The 15,955-nt window shown below is 34.7% G+C and overlaps 1 protein-coding gene across 2 annotated transcripts in view; it reads right to left on the bottom strand.

Moving 5' to 3' along the window:
* LOC144352389 (uncharacterized) overlaps nucleotides 1-15,955 on the bottom strand; it is a 206,004-nt gene that overhangs the window by 102,925 nt on the left and 87,124 nt on the right. For both annotated transcript variants that reach the window (XM_085504576.1, XM_085504575.1), the window contains exons 2-3: nucleotides 11,022-11,151; nucleotides 9,286-9,861 (exon numbers count right to left, since the gene is read on the bottom strand). In XM_085504576.1, the coding sequence (XP_085360702.1) occupies nucleotides 9,286-9,861; nucleotides 11,022-11,117 (672 nt within the window). In that variant the 5' untranslated portion in view covers nucleotides 11,118-11,151. The remainder of the gene's footprint in view (nucleotides 1-9,285; nucleotides 9,862-11,021; nucleotides 11,152-15,955) is intronic.

The following is a 15,955-nucleotide window of genomic DNA, read 5'->3' as shown; positions in this document are numbered from 1 at the left end:
CGCTACATACCCCTGTAACTTAGCTCGTACTGTGTAATGTATCAAGTATTATAATCGCTACATAGCCCTGTAACTTATCACGTACTGTGTAATATGTCGAGTATTATAATCGCTACAGAGCCTGTAACTTTGCTCGTAATGGGTAATGTGTCAAGAATTATAATCGCTACAGAGCATGTATCTTAGCTCGTACTGTGTAATATGTCGAGTATTATAATCGCTACAGAGTCTGTAACTTAGCTCGTAATATGTAACGTATTATGTATTATAATCGCTACGGAGCCTGTAACTTAGCTCGTACTGTATAATGTATTAATTATTATAATGGCTACAGATCCTGTAACTTAGTTCGTACTGTGTAATGTATCAAGTATTATACTCGCTACAGAGCCTGTAACTTGGCTCGTAATGGGTAATGTATCAAGTATTATAACCGCTACATAGCCCTGTAACTTAACTAGTACTGTGTAATGTATCAAGTATTATAATCGATACAGAGCCTGTAACTTAGCTCGTACTGTGTAATGTATCAAGTATTATAATCGCTACAGAGTCTGTAACTTAGCTCGTACTGTGTAATGTATTAATTATTATAATCGCTACAGATCCTGTAACTTAGCTCGTAGTGGGTAATGTATCAAGTATTATAATCGCTACAGAGCCTGTAACTTGGCTCGTAATGGGTAATGTATCAAGTATTATAATCGCTACATAGCCCTGTAACTTAGCTCGTAATGGGTAATGTATCAAGTATTATAATTGGACATAGCCCTGTAACTTAGCTCGTACTGTGTAATGTATTAAGTATATTAATCGCCACATAGCCCTGTAACTTAGCTCGCATTGTGCAATGTGTCGAGTATTATAATCGCTACAAAGTCCTGTAACTTAGCTCGTACTGTGTAATGTGTCGAGTATTATAATCGCTAAAAAGTCCTGTAAATTAGCTCGTACTGTGTATTATGTCGAGTATTATAATCGCTACAGAGTCCTGTAACTTAGCTTGTACTGTGTAATATATCAAGTATTATAATCGCTACAGAGACTGTAACTTAGCTCGTACTGTGTAATGTATTAAGTATTATAATCGCCTCGGAGCCTGTAACGTAGCTCGTAGTGGGTAATGTATCAAGTATTATAATCGCTACATAGCCCTGTAACTTAGCTCGTACTGTGTAATGAATCAAGTATTATAATCGCCACATACACCTGTAACTTAGCTTGTACTGTGTAATGTATCGAGTATTATAATCGCTACAGAGTCTGTAACTTATCTCGTACTGTGTAATGTATCAAGTATTATAATCGCTAGAGAGCCTGTAACTTAGCTCGTACTGTGTAATGTATTAAGTATTATAATCGCCTCGGAGCCTGTAACGTAGCTCGTAGTGGGTAATGTATCAAGTATTATAATCGCTACATAGCCCTGTAACTTAGCTCGTACTGTGTAATGAATCAAGTATTATAATCGCCACATACACCTGTAACTTAGCTTGTACTGTGTAATGTATCGAGTATTATAATCGCTACAGAGTCTGTAACTTATCTCGTACTGTGTAATGTATCAAGTATTATAATCGCTAGAGAGCCTGTAACTTAGCTCTTACTGTGTAATGTATCAAGTATTATAATCGCTACAGAGCATGTAACTTAGCTCGTACTGTGTAATGTATCAAGTATTATAAGCGCTACATAGCCCTGTAACTTAGCTCGTACTGCGTAATGTATCAAGTATTATAATCGATACAGAGCCTGTAACTTAGCTCGTACTGTGTAATGTATTAAGTATTATAATCGCCTCGGAGCCTTTAACGTAGCTCGTACTGTGTAATGTGTCGAGTATTATAATCTCTACATAGCCCTGTAACTTAGCTCGTACTGTGTAATGTATTAAGTATATTAATCGCTACATACCCCTGTAACTTAGCTCGTACTGTGTAATGTATCAAGTATTATAATCGCTACATAGCCCTGTAACTTATCACGTACTGTGTAATATGTCGAGTATTATAATCGCTACAGAGCCTGTAACTTTGCTCGTAATGGGTAATGTGTCAAGAATTATAATCGCTACAGAGCATGTATCTTAGCTCGTACTGTGTAATATGTCGAGTATTATAATCGCTACAGAGTCTGTAACTTAGCTCGTAATATGTAACGTATTATGTATTATAATCGCTACGGAGCCTGTAACTTAGCTCGTACTGTATAATGTATTAATTATTATAATGGCTACAGATCCTGTAACTTAGTTCGTACTGTGTAATGTATCAAGTATTATACTCGCTACAGAGCCTGTAACTTGGCTCGTAATGGGTAATGTATCAAGTATTATAACCGCTACATAGCCCTGTAACTTAACTAGTACTGTGTAATGTATCAAGTATTATAATCGATACAGAGCCTGTAACTTAGCTCGTACTGTGTAATGTATCAAGTATTATAATCGCTACAGAGTCTGTAACTTAGCTCGTACTGTGTAATGTATTAATTATTATAATCGCTACAGATCCTGTAACTTAGCTCGTAGTGGGTAATGTATCAAGTATTATAATCGCTACAGAGCCTGTAACTTGGCTCGTAATGGGTAATGTATCAAGTATTATAATCGCTACATAGCCCTGTAACTTAGCTCGTAATGGGTAATGTATCAAGTATTATAATTGGACATAGCCCTGTAACTTAGCTCGTACTGTGTAATGTATTAAGTATATTAATCGCCACATAGCCCTGTAACTTAGCTCGCATTGTGCAATGTGTCGAGTATTATAATCGCTACAAAGTCCTGTAACTTAGCTCGTACTGTGTAATGTGTCGAGTATTATAATCGCTAAAAAGTCCAGTAAATTAGCTCGTACTGTGTATTATGTCGAGTATTATAATCGCTACAGAGTCCTGTAACTTAGCTTGTACTGTGTAATATATCAAGTATTATAATCGCTACAGAGCCTGTAACTTAGCTCGTACTGTGTAATGTATTAAGTATTATAATCGCCTCGGAGCCTGAAACGTAGCTCGTAGTGGGTAATGTATCAAGTATTATAATCGCTACATAGCCCTGTAACTTAGCTCGTACTGTGTAATGAATCAAGTATTATAATCGCCACATACCCCTGTAACTTAGCTTGTACTGTGTAATGTATCGAGTATTATAATCGCTACAGAGTCTGTAACTTATATCGTACTGTGTAATGTATCAAGTATTATAATCGCTACAGAGCCTGTAACTTAGCTCTTACTGTGTAATGTATCAAGTATTATAATCGCTACATAGCATGTAACTTAGCTCTTACTGCGTAATGTATCAAGTATTATAAGCGTTACATAGCCCTGTAACTTAGCTCGTACTGTGTAATGTATCAAGTATTATAATCGATACAGAGCCTGTAACTTAGCTCGTACTGTGTAATGTATTAAGTATTATAATCGCCTCGGAGCCTTTAACGTAGCTCGTACTGTGTAATGTGTCGAGTATTATAATCTCTACATAGCCCTGTAACTTAGCTCGTACTGTGTAATGCATCAAGTATTATAATCGCTACATAGCCCTGAAACTAGCTCGTACTGTGTAATGTATTAAGTATATTAATCGCTACATAGCCCTGAAACTTAGCTCGCATTGTGCAATGTGTCGAGTATTTTAATCGCTACAAAGTCCTGTAACTTAGCTCGTACTGTGTAATGTATCAAGTATTATAATAGCTACATAGCCCTGTAACTTAGCTAGTACTGTGTAATGAATCAAGTATTATAATCGCTACATACCCCTGTAACTTCGCTCGTACTGTGTAATGTATCGAGTATTATAATCGCTACAGAGTCTGTAACTTATCTCGTACTGTGTAATGTATCAAGTATTATAATCGCTACAGAGCCTGTAACTTAGCTCTTACTGTTTAATGTATCAACTATTATAATCGCTACAGATCATGTAACTTAGCTCGTAGTGTGTAATGTATAAAGTATTATAATCGCTACAGAGCCTGTAACTTGGCTCGTAATGGGTAATGTATCAAGTATTATAATCGCTACATTGCCCTGTAACTTAACTAGTACTGTGTAATGTATCAAGTATAATAATCGCTACAGAGCCTGTAACTTAGCTCGTACTGTGTAATGTATCAAGTATTATAATCGCTACATAGCCGTGTAACTTAGCTCGTACTTTGTAATGTATCGAGTATTACAATCGCTACAGAGTATGTAACTTAACTCGTAATGGGTAATGTATCAAGAATTATAATCGCTACATAGCCCTGTAACTTAGCACGTAATGGGTAATGTATCAAATATTATAATCGCTACATAGCCCTGTAACTTATTTCGTACTGTGTAATGTGTCGAGTATTATAATAGCTACAGAGTCTGTAACTTAGCTCGGACTGTGTAATGTATCAAGTAATATAATCGATACAGAGCCTGTAACTTTGTTCGTACTGTGTAATGTATCAAGAATTATAATCGCTACAGAGCATGTAACTTAGCTCGTACTGTGTAATATGTCGAGTATTATAATCGCTACAGAGTCTGTAACTTAGCTCGTACAGTGTAACGTATTATGTATTATAATCGCTACGGAGCCTGTAACTTAGCTCGTAATGGGTAATGTATCAAGTATTATAATCGCTACATAGCCCTGTAACGTAGCTCGTAATGGGTAATGTATCAAATATTATAATCGCTACATAGCCCTGTAACTTATCTCGTACTGTGTAATGTGTAGAGTATTATAATCGCTACAGAGTCTGTAACTTAGCTCGGACTGTGTAATGTATCAAGTATTATAATCGATACAGAGCTTCTAACATAGTTCGTACTGTGTAATTTATTAAGTGTTATAATCGCTACAGATCCTGTAACTTAGCTCGTAATGGGTAATGTGTCAAGTATTATAATTGCTACATAGCCCTGTAACTTAGCTCGTACTGTGAAAAGTATTAAGTATTATAATCGCTACAGAGTCCTGTAACTTATCTCGTACTGTGTAATGTGTCGAGTATTATAATCTCTACATAGCCCTGTAACTTAACTCGTACTGTGTAATGTATCAAGTAGTATAATCGCTACATAACCCTGTAACTAGCTCGTACTGTGTAATGTATTGAGTATATTAATCGCTACATAGCCCGGTAACTTAGCTCGCACTGTGTAATATGTCGAGTATTATCATCGCTACAGAGTCCTGTAACTTAGCTTGTACTGTGTAATATATCAAGTATTATAATCGCTACATAGCCTATAACTTGGCTCGTAATGGGTAATGTATCAAATATTATAATCGCTACATAGCCCTGTAACTTAACTCGTACTGTGTAATGTAACAAGTATTATAATCGCTACAGGGTCTGTAACTTAGCTCGTACTATGTAATGTATCAAGTATTATAATCGCAACATAGCCCTGTATCTTATCTCGTACTGTGTAATGTGTTGAGTATTATAATCGCTACAGATCCTGTAACTTAGATCGTACTGTGTAATATATCAAGTATTATAATCGATACAGAGCCTGTAACTTGGCTCGTAATGGGTAATATATCAAGTATTATAATCGCTACAGAGCCTGTAACTTAGCTCGTACTGTGTAATGTGTCAATTATTATAATCGCTACATAGCCCTGTAACGTAGCTCGTACTGTGTAATGTATTAAGTATTATAATCGCTACATTGCCCTGTAACTTATCCCGTACTGTGTAATGTATCAAGTATCATAATCGCAACATAGCCCTGTAACTTAGCTAGTACTGTGTAATGTATTAAGTATTATAATCGCTACAGAGTCCTGTAACTTAGCTCGTACTGTGTAATGTGTCGAGTATTATAATCTCTACATAGCCCTGTAACTTAGCTCGTACTGTGTAATGTATCAAGTATTATAATCGCTACATAGCCCTTTAACTAGCTCGTACTGTGTAATGTATTATGTATATTAATCGCTACAGTGTCCTGTAACTTAGCTTGTACTGTGTAATATATCACCGTCCAAAGCCACGTCACAATCTCAAGCCTGTCTCGTCTCATTCTCTGCGCATGCCTACTCAATCACGTTACCCGTCACGCGGGAAAGACAAATCCTCTCCCAAAGCACAGCTGACAGATTTCAAATAAAACACACTCAAATATGAAAGGTATTAAAAAATGAAAATTACAAGCAGATAAACGATACTGTTCATAGCAAAATACAATACACGAAAAGTACGTCCAGACAGTGACGTCATAGTTATTCTGAGGCACTCTCGCTCACAAGCAAGGGCCGTACCAGTGTTTCAATCAGGGTACTGCCCGCACACAACACTTGGTTACACAAGTATTATAATCGCTACAGAGCCTGTAACTTAGCTCGTAATGGGTAATGTATCAAGTATAATAATCGCTACATAGCCCAGTAACTTAGCTCGTACTGTGTAATGTACTAAGTATTATAATCGCTACAGAGTCCTGTAATTTAGAGCTCGTGTGTGTAATGGATCCAGTAATGTGATCTCTACAGAGTTCTGTAATTTAGAGCTAGTATTTTGTAATATATTGAGTATTATAATCGCTACAGAGCCCTGTAACTTAGCATATACTCTGTAATGTATTAGGTATTATAATCGCTACAGAGCACTGTAATTAATCTTATACTGTGTAATATATTATTATATGAGGTTAATTCGAGGATACTGTGAAGGGTACACGAAGAATGTACATCGGGAGTGCGCGTACTGTCTGAGTGCTTACTGTGCAGTGTCCTCGTAAAAACCTTATTATTATACGTCTTATCTTCCCAGGAATACATCATTGGAAAGCAGAATTCCAAAACGTTTAGAACAGATCTAGCGAACTTCTTTGTGTGGGGTCCGGTAAAACCCGGGGGTAGCCATGTTTTGTGTACTCCCGTGTGCGAAGCACACAATGGGAGTCTTTGCGGTCAGTGCGTCTGTGCGTCTGTGTGTGGGGGTGTGTGCGTGTATGTTTGTATAGAAGTAGAAGTGGAGTCAGTGGTCCGGGTACACACCAACAAAGTGGGACCTTTTGTACAAGTGAAGCTGCACACATGGGTACTCACAATGTTTCATAATTTGCGAAGCTTAGGATTAGTAAAGGGGGAAGGTATGGTTCAATTAATATTAATATTAATATAATTGTACCATACCTTCCCCCGTTACTAAGCATTTCTATGTTCCGTCAAGGGATATTTAACTTTAATTAAACTTGATTAAAATGCATCTCTACGTCGTATTGCATTGTAATTGAGTTTAATTATGATTATTTATTGAAACTAGCTACATAGATGCTCTGGGTTAGTGCTCATACCTGATTAGATTTTGTTAGAAATCAGTACATATTAATTACCTAATTTGCATATTCATTAACTGATTTTCAAGCATTTTCACTTGTTTCTCATTGAGCAGATTTGAATGAAACTTGGTACATAGATGCTCTAGGATAATGTTCAGACCTGACTAGTTTTTGGGTGAATTCCTTGCAAATTAATTATCCAATGTACATAATTAAACAATTTTCAACTCTGACGCTCATATCTCAAATACCATCAAACAGATTTCAATGAAACATGGTACATACACATGTAGATAATTAGAGCTAAGCCATATAGATGTTCAGTTTAGGGTTAAATGTTGTACTTACTAATTACCTAATTTGCATAAATTAACCATTTTATTGGTGCTGCACAGATATCTTGAGTACCATAGATCAAATTTTAATGAAACTAGGTACATAGGTGCTTTTAAATAATCCACACATCTGATCACTTCAGGGTGGAAATCCATGCATTAATTAAGTACTTATTATTAGTTTCATACGTGTTTCTTAATATGCATAACTGTAACGTAACAAGTACTGTTGCAGATAGGAACCGGTGCTATAACTGTGTAGTCTGATGAGATATATGACCATCATTAATATTTATAATTGTTAAACCAGTTACGGTGGAGTTTAAGAATTGTTTAAATTGGAATTATTTGCTTAGAACCAATTCTAATCATCGCTTTCAGTTTCATTTTTCAATACTGTATTTGCTCTATTATAAGCACATAAGCTTACTATGAATATAAATGACAAGAACAGGTCTATGGTCAAAATGAGACATATTTCAATGATTTTTTTGCAATAAACCAAATATTTGCTTTATGTCTTTATAAATGTGTTTTTAATATTATAGTATTTGTACTTCATGCCTCCGACATTTCCAGGACATGGGAGTTCTTTCTAAGCTCTCTTTGATTTATCATTACGCTAAGACGCGTAATCGTTTAATATTAAAAATTCACGTTTCCTATTATCGTAGGATGATATACCCAGGGCAATACCGTAAAATTACGGCACGCTGTAACTTATGGCGTTACGGTGACAGATATATAATAATAATCGTTACGTAACTCTGTAATCTAGCTCAAGCTGTGTAATAAATTAAGTATTATAATCGCTGCGAAGCCCTATAACTTAGATTATACTGTGTAATGTATTATGAGGTTATTGCGAGGATACCTCAAAGTAGGCACGAAGAGAGTAAGGCGGAAGTATCGATCGACGCGCGGCGGAGTTCGATGCGACAGTGTACTGTCTGAATGCATACTTTGAGGTATCCTCGGAATAACCTTATTATTATAAATCTTTTCTCCCAAGGATACATCATGGTAATGCCGAAATTCAATACGCTTAGAACAAAATCAGCGAACTACTTTGTTAGGAGTTCGTGCAAACCCTGGTGGCAGCCATATTGTTTTTATAATTGGAGGACGCTTACGCGCGTAATCATTCTATATTTGGAATTCGCATTTCCAAATATGGTAGGATGAAAATACTCCGTAAAATATGGGGAAATTACGGCACACTGTAAGTTATGGTGTTATGATGTATAACAATAAGTAGTACAATCGTTACGGAGTGCTGTAATGTAGTTCATAGTGTGTACTGTACTATTATAATAAATACAGAACCCTGTAACCTAGCTCTTACTGCGTAATTAATGAAGTATCATAATCACTGTGAAACCCTGTCAAATGGCTTAACAGTATAAATTAAAGATCGCTAACGTGCTCTGTCAATTACCTCATACTGTGTTATGTGTTAGGTGTTATATTAAAAATTACAATTCCTATGTTGCCTTGTCAATGAACTTATAATGTGTAACGTATTAGCATTTACATCAGTTACTGAGCCATGTATATTAACTCATATTTCGCAACGTATCATGAAATATAGCAGCCATAGAGCCTAGTCAATTAACTCATACTGTGAAACTTTTTAAAAATTGCAATTACGTGTTAATTTTGGGCTCACCTTTTTTGCTGATTCTTTATAGTGATATGAAGATATGTTCATTGTGTTATCAACACTTCTCTTGCCATTATAGAACCCGTTTCTTTTTTCACTTTCAGTACTTGCGGACGCCTTCTTATTCATAGACATTTCAAAGTTCCTTTTCCCATTCCAAAAGCCATTCCTTTTGTCTTCTATACTAGGGTATTGCTGTTGCAGGTCATCTGTTTTAAAGTTGTCAAAATTCCTTTTCCCGTTCCAGAACCCATTCTTTTTTTCATCTCTCCAGTGTGGTTGTTCCTTCTTCTCCGGTATTTCAAAATCATCAAAATTCCGCTTTCCGTTCCAAAAACCATTCCTTTTTTGATTGTTGATGCTTGAATGTTTTTTATTTGTTCCAAATATTCTCAGATCATCAAAATTCCTCTTGCCATTCCAGAAACCATTGCGTTTTCCATTCCAAAACCCATTTCGTTTTCCATCAACAGCCCAGAATCCCATTTTCACTGCTTCGTTCTCGCCACTATCCCCCGAGGTTGATGAACTTCCTAATTCTGAGATATCTTCTTTTGGCCAATATTTGTGCAACTTAAGTACCTTAGTAACCAAAAACACGAAAGTTAAACATTTGTTGCGAAAAGGTACCATTTACTGTTTTATTATATATTTGTTTACTAATATAATGAATTCTATCCCTTTATGTATTGTAAGACAGAGAACTGGTCATATGTGCATTCAGGAACATCTTACACCAATATAGAATAGTTATAGCAATAGCCAAACAAGCTAGTTACCTGTTTTCGATGTAATATGTAGTTATTTTGTTCAATAATCTTATAATTCAAAATAATTTGGGTAAACGAAGTCAAGAAATTGATACACTGAGATCTCAACTCTTTCCAAATTTAATAGCAATCGATTATTCGGGAAAGAATCGAGAAGACGTCCGTAAATCTTGCGTTCAAGAAAAAGTTTTGAAAATGCAAACCTCTGTCAAGGTAAAACCTTCATTTATGTAAAGCATAACCAAACTGACAAGGAACGGGCAACTTTAATGTACTTTGTACGGAATGTACTTTGTACGGAATGTACTTTGGGAAATGTCAACATGATAAAGAATCCTTCAAGTTTCTTGTTGATTTAGTTAAATCTAAATAAGTCAACATGGAAATCCGTTCATTCCCAACATCCAAACGTCACGCGGGATTGGTAAAGTGGAAAATGTAGTGCTCCCTTCTCACTGATATCGTAACAAAACATCAGTAATTTTTACTCTCTCATTCCCTTATGGCTTGGAGACGTGTGCCACTTATCGTGCCTTATGGAATAAGGATTACGTGTATTGACTCACCCAATATAATACAAAAACTTATAATTTGATCTTAGTGTGTGACAGTTATTGTTGAAGAAGTTACAACTCGTTGTATTCAAGTACATGTACATAATAAATACATGTTCATCTTCATCGATTGACAGGTTAACATTGCAGTATTTGTTTAATTCTGATTGTGTGTAGTAACTGGCTTTTAATTTCTGTAAATATTAACTACATACAGTTTACATTAGCTAAACCTGAATAGACATTTATTGATCCAATTAACTTAATTATTTCAATAAATATGCACAATTCTACTGTTATTTGATTTCACCCTGAGGATTTTGTGTGTACGTCCAATGCCACATTTGAAAACTGAATTCCATATTACCTATTCCATCTGCTCTTTCTGACAATTATGCTTTGATGAAAATCAACATACCTGCTTCTCGGTCATGCCATCTTCACCAAATGTTGCTCTGGACAGGGTACATATAGCCACGAGGAAAAAGACCACTGCATTGATCTTTCTAAGCATATCTAATCAGTAAAGCTAGTGCTTTAGTGTGTACCTACAAATATAAAAAAGAACGACGATTTAAGTCCAACTGTTTCAAAATAGTTCATTTATACTGTTGAGAAATCCGACAGTAGGGTGTTATTTGAATGATTAATAAATTAATTAGCCGATATTACTCCCCATTCATTACCTGCCTAAAAAGAACGATGAAGCTCGAATCATGTCTCTTCATGGACAGTATATATTCAAATTATTCGAAGTTGCATATTTCAATCGTGATTATTGTGATAGAAGAAATCTCTTATTTAATAATTTATGTTTTGAAATATTATTAAATATATATGACAGCCTTGAGATACTCTGTGGCTGTGTTTTATCTTGCGAATAAACGTACTTGACCTGAAGAAACACCGATAACACTTATTTTGTCATGAACATTTGTCGATTGAAATGTTGTTATAATACGTCAGATTGTCAGAATACATAGAATAACTATATTACTTTGTTCTAACATACTCATTAGTAAACATGTCATTTAAGAAGCAATGGGAATAAATGTAGTGCATAGTAGACTTCAATGATCAGTCGTTGTAGAAATGTTTACCATGAGTCATTATTTACAGTACGCGTTTATTAAACACACCTTGATCACGAAAACACAACATTTTATGCGAACATTTATATATAGTCCAACATAATTCATATCAAATATGAAATAATGACTCAATAATATGTATTTTAATGCGCCGAGAATACGTCATGATGCACAGTAACACTGACAAAAGACACATACACAACAGCAGTGCCCCCCCCCCCAGTTATCCGATATCACCTTATCAATGTTTACGAACAGACAGTCGTACTGAGTAGCCGCCATATATGTATATATTAGTCATAATTTCTATATAGGAAAGTGTAACTGAAACACAGTTTATTCCCTTGTTGATGTGCGTACCTCTCTCGAGATATTTACATTTAAACTCGAAGAAATAGCATAGCTTGTTTTGATGATGATATCTGGATTTCAAAGGAAACTGAGATTGCTATCATGCCACATCACGTCTCTGATTCATTTTTCGCATATGCTACTATTGGGAATACGATGAATGACAATTGTTATTTGTTGTAATAATAATAATAATAATAAATAAGTAAGTAATAATTAATTAAATATTTACTACACTAGTACGTAGTGATTGACATTCCCAATCCACAAAGAAACCAAACATACATACATATTTTCATATATTCTTGAAATAAAGCAACATACCTGTTAGTTTCAGAAAATGTAAGTAATGGACAATTATCACATCTCAAAGTGATACGTTACTTGTGATTCTGTGCTGACACTATGGTATGATCCATGATGTTGAACAATCAACAATCACAGTCGTTTTGTTTATAACAAGTAAGCGACAAAATGTAGAAGATTCACTGGAAACAATGTTGTACTGTATGGGCTATTTAACTTTGATAATAAATTATAACAAAGTGGTTGCAACTGTCACATAAACAGACAGATTATTTAAAAGTTATTAATAGTACATCAAATGGAGGACACATTATACTAGTCATTGTAGAGCACTGTTAAATTATGTGGAGCCTTCAAAAATGCATATTAGTTCATTTTTGGTATTTTCTACTTGGGATAAAGCTGTGTAAAGCCAAATCTGCGACATATAAATAAATAAAAGTGTTTAATGGTGGGAAACCGTGTTTACTCGCGTGCACCATAATGTAATTTTTACATAACCTACACTCTACTACTATAAGAGATATATATTGGAATGGCGTACACTGAAACAGTAAACAAAAGATTATGCATGTCTATGTCTATGACAGTATTGGCAAAATCATGAGGTCTTATAAATAATTCATTGCCGAATCATGTGAAAATAATGTCAATTATACTACTTCTACTTTATACAAATACCATCAATAATTTATATTACAAAATTGCAGAGAGTGCTAATTAATGTTTACAGGGCGCTGTTTATTCACTTCTATTGCAAACATGTGAAATGTGTTTGAACGCTCGACTTGTTTGTACGTTTTCAGATAAAATCTACTTTCAGTCTGAAGTTAAATAAGAATTCTGGGATAAAAGGTAATTTTGAATTAACTTGTTGTCTCGTAACTTAATTTTATAATAAAGCATACAGTTGTAGTCCATTTTCTTATCTGTCAAACTCGTTGTGAAAAATGTCACAAAGGATTTGTCAACTTTACATTAGGCAAGATTGGCTGGATCTAAAAAAAAATATTTTTTTTTACAGGAAGAGAAACAAAATGTATGTTGATACATTTTGTTTCCGGTCGCTAACCGCATTGATTTGCTCTTGTAAGAAAAACAAAAAATAACATAACTTATATATGTTGAAGCCGCATCTAAGTAACAACAACCACAATTCAATGATGAACAAGCTACGTGTGCATATGATCAAATGAGAAACTAGATATATTGCAGCTACGTGACGTCATCGTGAGGTCGATCATCCTCTTGAAACGGTCCATCAGCAGGTCACCATTTAATCAAGTTATTCTTTACAAAGAATAAGCTAACACACTCTTCTTGTTAATGTGTGCCATGTAAATAATCAGCTTTACTTGTATATGAATGGATAAAAATCACAAACGCCTGTTTAAAAACGAGTATACTTTCACTGCGGAATTTTAAAGCGTTACAGAAATACACAAAATTATATTTACAAATGAGTAGTAAGTCGACAACCTTCTGAACCCTAATAAGTCATGACTATTTCGATCATTATGATTGAGTGACTGACATATAGTTCACAAGCATATTGGTACGACTGATTCTAACATCACAATGATACCAAAACATCTGACACATGTAATATGAATGACAGGTACATATATTCAGATTACTTTTAAAGGAAAGTTCGAAATACCATTTCCAAAGCATTCAGTACTTGCCCCTGCCAAATACAGCTTTTATACTCTGCAAACGTCTTCGTCCACCAATAAAGCGCCTTATTAGTTTTGACTTAAGTGATACTTCAAGCATGTGAATACACGCGTAAATATGGCTAATGGAAGTAACTGCGACCTGCCAGCTACTCGCTAAATGTGGAAGGCTATGACTTATTGGAAAGAAAAACTACTTTGTGAAATACAAACATGTGAACTGAACTCTATATATTTTCTTGCATAATTGAAATGCACATAATAACATATACAAAGCTTTAATACGGTAATGAATATGTCTATTTAGCTAATAGAACCGCTAAGTTTCAGTAAACGCTTATTACTCTGAGTTTATATTGTAATATACATTCGAATGTTCATTAATCGACAGCAAGAGAATAAAACACATACAAAATGAGGATACCTAAACATTATATATATTTGCTGGTTTCTGTCATAAGAATATTAAATATAATTATCTAATATAATAGTTAATTACGTGGTGTAATAAGAATCATATTACGTCAAGTCCTGTATTCGCTATTTGCAGTGGGTATAGTCCCGTCAACGACGAAAATTTATTATCACTGTATGATTAAAATTCGATGGCAAGCATATATACTAGCAGATAGGAAATAAATAAATAATTTAGTTACTCAACTTTACCACACAAGTAAAACACATATTTCTGTTGAATGGGCTAGTTAGTTGTTTACATCTGTATTCACATAAATTAAAATCAATCAAATAACCTTTTATATTCCAGTACAAACCCTCTTCTTCATTTCATGTACATCTTTACTCTTTAATCACCAAACTAATATCGGTTACAAACAAACAAGTATTTATCAGCGAGCTTTACTCCCCTATGTGGGTTTGGGATGTACCAGCGTGAGTCATTTAGATCACGTACATATCTGTTTTGTACTTCATTAGAATCTCAGTGAACACATTTCCAAGTGAAAAATGAATCACTATAAAATGAAAAAGCACTTATAAGTAGCTACACACTGATAACCGTCCAGCATGTAATAATAGTGAATATATAGATGTGACGTTGACTGTTTGATTGGATACATCACTTTGTGACTAGAAGCACATATTATACAGAATTTACCGAATGTCACAATAATGTATTTTTTGCGTGTTTTCTCAAGTATATTTTAAATACTGCGCTATTATTGTATAGGACAACTTACTGCTCTACACTTGTTATATATATATTGCTTATGGCAACGGTTTCTTATGTAAATGTCCAATATTTCAGTCACGATAACATACGTAATCCAGAATACAACGTTGTGTAAACGACGCCGCACCTCAAACATTTTGAGAATCAGGAACATTACCCCCCCCCCCCACCAAGGGATCGGTGTCGGAGGATATAGTGGGTAGTTGTATTATGTAGTATTGGAACAACATGTGTGTAGTTCATAATAACTACTATAAAGTACAAATGAAGTTGTTGGTCAAGAACGAAAATATGTCTTTTTATAAAATGCATAGCATTTATTATATGTTTGTAAAACCATGCATAATTAATTATTTACGTCATTGTGATTTATTAACACTGGCTATATATACCAGGAGGCATAAATTACTTTCAGAGGCGATATCAAATTACTTCACATGTTAATCACATTTGATAACATGCATGTGGTGATTACCCGATGTCTAGAATACAACCCGTCTGTTCGATTATAAGGCTACCATATATCTTCGGTGGTGCATTTACCATTTGAGTTTATGTTCAGCTGTACGTTATATGCCACGGAAACCCTATTCATCCGATATTCAGAAAGTTTCAGTGCTTTTAAACCTATATGATTTTTTTTTTATTTTTGTGGTTCTATATAAGCGTCACGAGTTGTTCATTTTTGTAGGAAACAAGAACAGAATAAGCTTTGAAAAAGGCACAATTGTTTTTT

The sequence above is a fragment of the Saccoglossus kowalevskii genome, chromosome 10 (assembly GCF_978046115.1).
Source record: "Saccoglossus kowalevskii chromosome 10, keSacKowa6.1, whole genome shotgun sequence".
Taxonomy (NCBI): domain Eukaryota; kingdom Metazoa; phylum Hemichordata; class Enteropneusta; family Harrimaniidae; genus Saccoglossus; species Saccoglossus kowalevskii.
The sequence above is the reverse complement of the archived record's forward strand: the minus strand, read 5'-3'. Positions and strand labels throughout refer to the sequence as shown.